Here is a 10,655-nt window from a genome sequence, read left to right as displayed (position 1 = left end):
ACATTTTCTTACTATCAGCCCATTCTCTGATTGACTCCAATCTTACAATTAATGACACTCCTCCAATGCTTCTATCTTATGCTACTCGCACATTGTCAGAATGACAGATGCGTGACTTGGGACGTATATAGAAGGGAAATAGGGTGAGTTCTTTTAAATGCTTCCTATGGAAGCGTCATTCATTAAAGCCCTATGGGCTCAGCTTGCCTTAAAAATTCGTTACAAAACCTACGATGGTGTGTTCATAATCAAACTATCAGCACCACTGCTAATGGCTCAATCATTTGGCATGGTGGGGGAATTTCCGCACCCAGTCATTTACAATGACTGTTACAGAAGCATATAGGGAAATTAACTCCTGTCTGTCACCCTTTACATACCTGGAAGGGCACATATTATAAAAACAGCTCCAGCAATATTTCTACTTTATCTTTCACAGTCAATAGTACCCAGTACATACAGGCTTGTGTCTGTTTGCCATACATACTACTGAAAGGACGGATAGTTTGGAATGATTCTGAGACCCTTATAACTTGTGTTAACTGCTCATTACACACCTGTCTTAACAATTCTATACCCTTTAATATGTCACCCAAAAGCCTGTATTTACTTAGAGCGTGCACTGGCCTGTGGCTGCTGATTCACATGTCTCAACCATGGCAGTATTCCCCAGAAATGTGTCTGATGGACCATCTGCAAGCAGAAATATGTGAGACTTTCAAAACAAATCTGGACATGTTATCCAGTTCTAAGATCTTAGAAAGTATATCAGAGGGATTGGGGAAATTAAACCCTAAAGAGCGTATTAGTATTTTTAATTTCTCTACTGCTATTCTGTTTGTATTAATATGCAGCGTATTTATCCTTGCATGTGCAGTCTGGTACCGGGGACAACGAGCCTGTCAATGTACCGACGGACACCTCAGGTTATACAATGTCCTCCTACAGTCCGTTGTATACAAACAAAAAGGGGGAGATGCTGGAGAACAAGAAGCTGGAGGCACTGTGAGAATGTCCTGAAGGAAAGGGACGGAGCAGCAGGAACTGAAAGCCGCCGGGACTGCACGTCCTCTCCAGAAGGGACATCATACCGGCACCAGGCCAGGGATAAGAATGTTTTGTCTGGCGCCAGACGTACTCATGACCCAGTATGGAATACACTGCAGGTGCACGGCCTGTCAAGATGCCAAATACTATGTTGTACGTGCTTGCTGTCATCAGACAAATTGCAAAAATAAAAGAGGCTTGAGCCAGGGGACTGGTGCTTCGGGCTCCTGGAGAGTCTTAGCCCCCTGCTTTGTAATTCTCTCATCGCTGCACCTCTAGGCCCCGTCTCTCTACAGTGCCCCCTCCCTCTGTCCCTCCCCCACTTGCACTCTCTCAAAAATAAATAAAACATTAAAAAAATTATAACAGCTCAAGATAAAGTACCAAGACCAGAAAATGCCCAGTGCCCACCCCACAACATGCCTGTGATCCTGTTCTGAGTCATCACCTCATATGACCAAATTAGGCCTGCCCCAGAGACTGGCCACACAGTGTGTAGCCCAGTGCCTGGCACACAGTAGAGTGGTATTCAGCAGTCCCCCAGTCTCAGAAAGCAGATTTGGGGGCCCTGGGTTCCTTTCAGGGCAAGCAATCTGAAGATGCAGTGAAGACCAGTCACAAGGAGGCAGCAGTGCAGCTACCTGCCCTCTGGCCATCAAACCACAGGGTAGGGCCATGGACAACCAGTCTGCCAACCTCCAGCCTCGGGTGGGGCTAGTGTTGGCAAGACAGACCCCTTCTGAGCAGTCCAGGGTTGCTGGCAGGCTTCTGTGGAAGGGTTAATGCTGTGCAGAAAACCAAGGCAGAGCAATGGAACTGAACAAGTGAGAAGAGGAGGAAGGCCACACCTAAGAGGGCGTGGCAATGTGGCACACAAAGGGCTGGACGGCCTCTGCCCTGGTTGAGTTGGTTTTCACAGGGGCAGTCCCAGGGCTTGGCTGGGAGGGGAAACACATAACCGTCAGAGAAATAAAATAGCCTTATTTTATTATGTACATATTATATGTAAACAAACCACCCACTCTGAAAACATTAGGTTCTGGCTTTTCCCAGGGCCCTAAGAAACCTCATGGAGACTGTTCCTTCCCCAGAGAGGGGAGCGTGTATGTGCGTGTGTGTGTGCATGTGTGACCTTTTGATTCCATGGGGTTTGGCCAGCCTCATCTAGCCACATGCCCCTTCTTGCCTTAAACCCTGGCTTCCAGTTTCTTTGGTCCAGGAGGAGGCCTCAGCCTGGGGCAGGCATAAGCCACTCACTCAACTTCCATCTTATTCTTCTGCAAAGAATCAATGAAGGCTTGCCACTCCACTGGGTAAAAACGCTTATAGACGTTGATCTTATTCCGAATCTGTTTCGGGGTATCTTGATAGTAATTCTTCTCATCCCGGGCCATAGCCTAAGAAAGGAGAAGGGCCACTTGAGGAGGGCTGGACAGGCACAGTTCAACCCCTAGTTCTGCCTGAGTTAGGCAAGCCACCTCATATCCCCGAGGATCAGGTTCCTCACCTCAAAAACCATGGTATATGTGGGGAAATGGGTGCAAATGCCCTCGGGGACCAGGCAGGAGCTAGGGCCAGAGGAATAGCTAATGCTCCATCCACAGCCATTGATCCCACTTGGGCACCAGAGTCCAGTGCAGCCAGATTTTTCAATTTTTAAGAGAAGTCAAAAACGTGAATTTTTATTTGAAACCTCCCATAATTAAAATAGCAACTAGTTCAAGTTCTTTAAAAATACCATGCAAACAAAACAGCATATCTGTGAGTGGGATATGAATCACAGGCCAGTCAGTCTATCCCAGCTATAAGCATCTGTCAATGAGATCAATTTCCTAAAGTCTCTCTTTCCTTTCTTTGTTTCAACTCAGTCTCAGGCAAGAGTCAAGAAGATCAGACCCCAAATTGTCCAGGGTACCTTCCCAACAGACTCAAGTGGTTCTTCCCGTGGGACCCAAACCACTCACCTTATAGTCCTCGCCATGATTCTCCACCATGTAACGTACATAGTCAATGAGGTCTCGGGACAGCGTATTTCCTTTCTTTTCTGGGAGGCTGGCTTCTGCCTCCAGGTCTGGGGTGAGAGAAACCAAGAAACAGGAAAAGAGGTTTTGCCTCCTGTACTTTTTGGTTGCCCAGTCACTCTTTCACCTAATCCCAAACCATGGCCATCAGATGGCTTTGCCTCATCATCCCCAATTCGGTACTCTTCAGCCCCTTGGATCTCAGGCTGTGCCTATGACACAACCATCTATCAGTTTTACAACTACCTAAAAGGCAAGTCTTATCTCTTTGGGTCTAAGCTTGGTAAGAGACAGGAACCAAACTAATAATCTCTACTTAGTACCAGGTCGTGGGGACAGAAATGAAGATACATTGCCTACCAGAGGTTGGGACTCCCTTCCATCTCTAAAATTTCCTGAGAATTTCTTTTCTTTAAGTGTTACAACAATAATGTGAAATGGAAAGGTGTGAATGAGAACTAACACCACAGGAACCAGGGCCTGAGGCTGGGTCTCACTGGAACCTCACTGCTCTATGTAAGGTAAAAAGCCAAGCTGTGGAGGCAATTGTGGCTTCACTTTTAAAACAGCTAAGCAGGGGGGCCTGGGTGGCTCATGTCGGTTAGGCATCCGACTTGGGCTCAAGTCATGGCCTCGTGGTTCATGAGTTCAAGCCTGGCATTGGGCTTGCTGCTGTCAGCACAGAACCCACTTCAGATCCTCTGTCCCCCATTCTCTCAGTCCCTCCCCTGCTGATTCCCTCTCCTTTCTTTCAAAATAAATTTAAAAACTTAAAAAAAAAATAAAATAAAATCGTTAGGCAAACACTCCCCATTTCTCAATTTAAAAAGTAGCTCACAGAAAGAAGGTGGTCAAATGTTATCCAAGGGTTAAATGCTAAATTGCTTATGCTCAAGAATATCTTTGACTTGGTTGCCAGGGGCAAGGTCAGGGTGGGGAGACAGGAACAAGGGGATTAGTTGTTTAATGGGTAGAGTTTCAGTTTTGAAGATGAAAAAGTTCTGGAGATCTGCTACATGACAACATAAACATACTTAACATTACTGAGCTATTTAATGAAAAATGATTAAGATAGTAAACTTTATGTAGTATGTTTTTTACCATAATTTAAAAAAATTTTTTAGAGAATGAGAAGTAAAACTTTTTAAGATTAACTCTGACTACAATAAGTACACCTGGTTTTATTTATGCAATCCTGTGTACTAATTCTTATGAGAATCACTGATGAACTAATAATAGGAACTCAAGAATTCTCTATGTAATGTCTGGCCATTTAAAGGTGCCTTAAAGGTGCCTCGTTAGCACAGTAGGTAGCGCGTCAGTCTCATAAAACCCTTTTACCTTCAGGAGAACTGTTAAAAATCTTGGACAGGTAAGAAGAAGGATGGGTGGAGAATTTCAGAGTATACCTGCTTCCCTGCAGATTTTACTCTGCTCTATTTTAATATTCAGCCTCTATAGCCTTAATATACATAAAATTGACTTGTCAATGAAAAGATTAAATGAGATGGTGGAATCTCTATAAAAATCTGTTTGTCCTTAAATTCATGACAAGCTGAACACGTGCCTGAGACTTAATGGTTTCTTTTCTATTCTCTTAAGGCACCTGGCTACATCCTCCCTGAACATCTCTGACCTCACTTCACACACTGGAGTTTAGTAAGTAGACTGAAAATGTCCCAGTTAGGGACGCAGTATTAACTTTGTGAACCCTGGACCAGTTCCCTTCTTCCCTCTGAACCTCAGTTTCTCCATCTGTAAAATGAAGACATCTGAGGCCCTTTTTAGCCCTGACTGTGCAGGATAGTGACCTAGAGGAATGTGACCAGCACTCACCATTTAGCACATAGGGTTTTCGCACAAGCTCCTTAGGCCTTTCCTCTACATCAATGTCCATGGCCTTCACCTGAAGAGAACAGAAGTTGTGAGACCAGTATACAAAGGAAGGATCCCAGGTGAGGGAAAATTCTAGAGGTTCCTGCCCTCCTCACACAACTGCACTACCCACAAAAATCCCTACACAAGTTCAGGCAGGAAGAAATGACAGAGAGAACCATTGCCCCAGAGGCTTTATGGTTCCCAAAAGGGATTCAAGCAAGCAATTAATCTTTCTGTGCCTATCTATAAAATCAGCATAATATCCTTTGCCTACCTCACCTCATCTGTGCTAATCAAGTGAAACAATGCATATGAAAGCTCTTCATAATTTACACTGAGGAGCAGATGACTTCTTTTTTTTTTTTTTTTTAGATGACTTCTTTTCTATGAAGACGAGCAACCTGACAGTGCTTAGCAATAGCCTCACATTTATTTGATCAAGAAAGTAGTGCCATTTTACTCTGGCATGAAGGAATAAAAAGAAACCTGTCTAAAAGCAATGGGACAAAGAACCATAAAATACCTCGGAATAAACCTAACCAAAGACGTAAAAGACCTATATGCTGAAAACTAAAGAAAGCTTATGAAGGAAATTGAAGAAGACACAAAGAAATGGAAAAACATTCCATGCTCATGGATTGGAGGAATAAATATTGTTAAAATGTCAATACTACCCAAAGCAATCTACACATTCAATGCAATCCCAATCAAAATTGCACTGGCATTCTTCTCAAAGCTAGAACAAACAATCCTAAAATTTGTATGGAACCACAAAAGACCCCATACAGCCCAAGTAATATTGAAGAAAAACCAAAGCAGGAGGCATCATAATCCCAGACTTTAGCCTCTACTACAAAGCTGTAATCAAGACAGTATGGTATTGGCACAAAAACAGACACATAGACCAATGGAATAGAATAGAGAACCCAGAATTGGACCCACAAATGTATGGCCAACTAATGTTTGACAAAGCAGGAAAGAGCATCCAGTGGAAAAAAGACAGTCTCTTTAGCAAATGGTGCTGGGAGAACTGGACAGCAACATGCAGAAGAATGAAACTAGACCACCTTCGTACACCATACACAAAAATAAACTCAAAATAGACCTAAATGTGAGACAGGAAAGCATCAAAACCCTGGAGGAAAAAGCAGGCCAACAACCTCTTTGACCTCCGCCGCAGCAATTTCTTACTCGACACATTTCCAAAGGCAAGGGAATTAAAAGCAAAAATGAACTATTGGGACCTCATAAGGATAAAGCGCTTCTGCACTGCAAAGGAAACAACCAACATAACTAAAAGACAACCGATGGAATGGGGAAAGATATTTGCAAATGACATCGGACAAAGGGCTAGTATCTATGAAGAACTTACCAAACTCAACACCCAAAAACCAAATAATCCAGTGAAGAAATGGGCAGAAGACATGAATAGACACTTTTCTAAAGAAAACATACAGATGGTCAACAGACACATGAAAAGATGCTCAACGTCACTCAGCATCAGGGAAATACAAATCAAAGCCACAGTGAGATACCACCTCACACCGGTCAGAGTGGCTAAAATGAACAAATCGGGAACTACAGATGCTGGCAAGGATGTGGGAAAACAGGAACCCTCTTGCACTGTTGGTGGGAATGCAAACTGGTGCAGCCACTCTGGAAACAGTGTGGAGGTTCCTCAAAAAATTAAAAATAGAGCTAACCTATGACCCAGCATTAGCACTGCTAGGAATTTACCCAAGGGACACAGGAGTGCTGATGCATAGGGGCACATGTACCCCAATGTTTATAGCAGCACTTTCAACAATAGCCAAATTATGGAAAGAGCCTAAATGTTCATCAACTGATGAATGGATAAAGAAGATGTGGTTTATATATTCAATGGAATACTAGTTGGCAATGAGAAAGAATGAAATCGTGCCATTTGCAGCAACGTGGATGGAACTGGAAGGTATTATGCTGAGTGAAATAAGTCAGTCAGAGAAGGACAGATATCTTATGTTTTCATGCATATGTGGATCTTGAGAAATTGAACAGAAGACCATGGGAGAAGGGAAGGGGAAAAAAAGTAGATACAAACAGGAAGGGAGACAAGCCACAAGAGACTATTAAATACAGAGAACAAACTAAGGGGATGGGGAGGTGGGGGATAGGGAAAATGGGTGATGGGCATTGAAGAGGGCACCTGTTGGGATGAGCAATGGGTGTTGTATTTGACCCAATTTGACAATTATATTCACACAAAATTTTTATATTCATAAAAAATTTAAATTCATAAAAATTTATATTCATAAAAAAATAAAAATAAAAGCAATGGGACAGATCCAATCAGCAAGCCCATTCATTAGGTTAACTATTGAGCACTAGTCACATGCTAAGAACCACTGGGGGTTTAATAGTGAACAAAACACAAAATTGTCTCCAAGGAGATTATGCTGGGGTAAAGAGGCACAGACAATAAACAAATATATAAAATATCAAGTGCTTACAAGTGCTATGAATTAAAGCAGGGAAGAAACTACTGGGTAAAAAAGTGTGCCGTTTTTGAAAGGGTGGTCCAGAAAAAGACCTATTTGGGAGAAACTAATAAGGGAGCCTCAGACCAGGATGACTAGGGAAGGTGTAAGGAAGAGGAAGTAAAGATCCCCAAATCTGGGGGAGCCCTTACTAGGAAAGTTAAGGGCAGAAAAAGATAAATTCTGGAAAACACCACTGAGATGACGAGGGACCCAAACAGGTTAATTTCGGAGGGAAAAATGAATGGAGAAGAAAAGGGGGAAGCTCCAACCCTGGTCCAACGTGTGCTGAGGAGTCTGAGCGTAGCGGTAAAGAGACATTCATCCACAGTCAGTGCAGGCTGCCCGAGTTGGCTGTGGGAAGGTCGCAAACCCAGAAAAGCGTGAGCGTGGGAATAGGATGAAGTTCTGAAACCCAGCAAAGTACGGCGGGAAGCAGGGGTCAAGGGCCGAGACTCAGCCATGTGAGTACCTTTCTCTTACGAAGGGGCACAGCCTTGTTGGGGTCCATAGCCAATCCCATCTCGGCCAGGTTCTGCCGCACGGATTTAGCGTGGTCCCAGGCATGTCGGATGTGGGAGCTACGGGCAAAGAGAGAGATCACGGAACCGTCATCTCGCAGGCCGTCTCACCAGAGGTCCCCCGCCTCCTAAACCCCGGGCCCCTCACCACTCGATCCGCGGCGCTGCTTTCCGTCGAGCATTTCGGTTCAGACGCTTCCGGTTAACATTGTAACCGAACTTCTGTCTCCTGGTCTTCCCCTTGGCCTTGGGCATTGCAGTGACCACGGCACCGGCAACTACAACTGGGCTCCTCTCACTCGCAGCACCTCGTGAAGCAGACTATTTCCGGCATATGCGCGCCAGGGCTGTGCAGGCTTTTTGGGAAACGTAGTTCTCCCCTTAGCGATATCGTGCAGTTTACCACGACTCCCAGAATGCAATGAGCGGTTGGCGCCTGCGTACAATGCTCAGCAAAGTCCTTTCCCCCGCCCTTTTCATGACCTCATCAGGAGGCGGGGTTTAGCGTCCCTATTTTCTCCTACAGCTGTTGCGGGGACATGGCGGTTCCTGGCCCTGTGACTCCGGAGGCACCCTTTGAGCCATCACAGCCCCCGGTCATTGAGGGCTTTAGCCCCAGTGTCTACAGCACTCCAGAAAGCTTCAAGGAAAAATTCCTTCGCAAGACCCGCGAGAACCCGATGGTACCCATAGGTAAGCAGGTGTTGTAGGAACTGTAGACCGAGAGGATAGTGATGTCTGAGGGAATGAATTAGGGGAGGACCAGGAAAGCCAAGGGGGACCTGAGTGAGAGTGGACCAGAGTTGTGGCGAAGTGGCCGGGCGGTGAGGGGTGAATCTGATTGGAGCTGGGCGGGATTGGGGGGCGCTGAGGTGGGGCGAGCCCTATAACTAGGAGGACCCTACCTCGACCAAAGCTTCCCACTCGGCTCCACCCGCCTTCCCTCGGTCTCTCTTCTGAGCTCTCCACCCTCTGGTAGGGGATCCAAAGCGGGGAGAGGCCTACGGGGTCGAAACCTGCCACTCCGTACTTGCTTTGTCCCTTCCTCAGGCTGCCTGGGCACGGCGGCCGCCCTAACCTACGGCCTCTACTGCTTCCACCGGGGTCAGAGCCACCGCTCTCAGCTCATGATGCGCACCCGGATCGCTGCCCAGGGCTTCACGGTCGCAGCCATCTTGCTGGGTCTGGCTGCATCTGCTATGAGGTCTCGATCCTGAGCCTGAGACTTGGCCTTGAAAGTTCCGCAGAGATCATTCCCAGCCCCAGGAGCAACCACCTGTCCTGTCACCTGACTTATTCCCTCATCTTCCCTGACAAGTCGGAGGAAGTGGCCAATTGTGTGACCGACACATGTTTTTTCAGGAATCTCAGATTCGGTTCAGTTTGGGTGTTGCATACTTCTATTTGTGCCTCACTCTCTCCACCTCCTACTTAATAAATTGATCCACTTGTAGTTTGGTGAATTCATTCCCTCTAACCCTCCAAAGTTTTTGGTCTTTGATTTTAGGACAAAATTGTCTAAAGACTGCAGGGGCCCTTAGAAATCTTAATAGTTTAATCGTTCCTGAACTTTCCTGGTAACGATCACCTGAGGAACTTGCTAAAAGTAGAGATTCCTTAGAGTGATGTTATTTGAAAAAAAACTGATCTTTCTGTCAATTTTCAAACTTACAACAGAAAACCTTCCTTCAGACTAGGCCAACAGCTGTGGCCCTGTCCAAGGCAGAGGGCTCTGCTCTCCACTTTACTCCTCACCCCACTCTCACCTGAGAGCACCTAGGGCTCCACTGATCTAACCATCCCGGCTTGATTCTTGATGCATCTTACAGAAAAGGAAACAGGCTCAGAGAAGTAGCCTGGTAAAGTGGTAAGAACATAGTCACAAAGCTTGTCACTGGTTTGTGTACCTACTGTTTCAGGGTTAAGGAAGAAAGTAGGCCTCTAGAAGAGAGGCAACCTATGAGTTTTGCATTCATGTAAAATCCCACACAAGTATTCCTGGACTGTGGTCACATCCAACCTGTTGATTTGGACCCAAGTTCCTAACATGTATGACTTCAATTTCATCACCATCTGCAAGCTACCGGAAGGGAAAAGAGGGAGTATAGAAGACATACCCACTTTTTGAGCCCCATAACACAACCTAAATTGCAAAATGGAGGAGTGTATGACTAGGGCCTACTAAGTTTCTTGTTCCCATCATGGTCTCTCAGTTGTAAGGCAGAGATTATAAATTTAAAGCTATATGTTGTGGTGACCCTTGCCTCAAGATTCAAGGAATCAATGTGGAGTAGTGAGGACTATGGCACTTTTAAGGATGAAGGCCACTATTTTTAGTGGTTGGTGGTATTGTGTTCCCCTAAAAAAGATATGTTGAAGTCCTAACCCAGTATCTCAGAATGTGATCTTATTTGGAAATAGGGTCTTTACTGATAATTAAGTTGAACTGAGGTCATTGCAGTAGGCCTTAATCCATTCTGATTGACATTGTTATGAAAGGAGAAATTTGGACAGAAAGACAATGCATAGATGATACGAAGATGAACTCAGGGCTGTAGTGATGCACCTACAAGTCAAAGAATACCTGAGGCTGCCAGAAGCTGGGAGGGAAGCCTGCACAGATCCTTCCCTAGTGCCTTCCGATGGACCATGGCCCTGCTGACACCTTGATT

General features: G+C 45.2%; 2 protein-coding genes across 2 annotated transcripts; one reads left to right on the top strand and one right to left on the bottom strand.

Annotated features, from left to right (window-relative positions):
- Positions 1 to 2,017: 2,017 nt before the first annotated feature.
- On the bottom strand, positions 2,018 to 8,510 carry NOP16 (NOP16 nucleolar protein). Its single transcript, XM_047090855.1, has 5 exons — positions 8,132 to 8,510; positions 7,935 to 8,043; positions 4,905 to 4,974; positions 3,012 to 3,118; positions 2,018 to 2,444 (listed from the first exon to the last, which is right to left on the bottom strand). Exons 1-5 carry the CDS (start codon positions 8,236 to 8,238, stop codon positions 2,301 to 2,303), a joined length of 537 nt encoding a protein of 178 aa, XP_046946811.1. The 5' UTR covers positions 8,239 to 8,510; the 3' UTR covers positions 2,018 to 2,300.
- HIGD2A (HIG1 hypoxia inducible domain family member 2A) lies at positions 8,492 to 9,436 on the top strand. Its single transcript, XM_047090867.1, has 2 exons — positions 8,492 to 8,676; positions 9,034 to 9,436. Exons 1-2 carry the CDS (start codon positions 8,523 to 8,525, stop codon positions 9,198 to 9,200), a joined length of 321 nt encoding a protein of 106 aa, XP_046946823.1. The 5' UTR covers positions 8,492 to 8,522; the 3' UTR covers positions 9,201 to 9,436.
- The last annotated feature ends 1,219 nt before the right edge of the window (positions 9,437 to 10,655 follow it).

Source organism: Lynx rufus, unplaced genomic scaffold (genome assembly GCF_022079265.1).
Source record: "Lynx rufus isolate CCGP_SWC_20201006 ecotype Redwood Valley unplaced genomic scaffold, mLynRuf1.p SCAF_1, whole genome shotgun sequence".
NCBI classification, from domain to species: Eukaryota; Metazoa; Chordata; class Mammalia; order Carnivora; family Felidae; genus Lynx; species Lynx rufus.
This window is presented reverse-complemented; position numbering and strand designations above follow the sequence as displayed.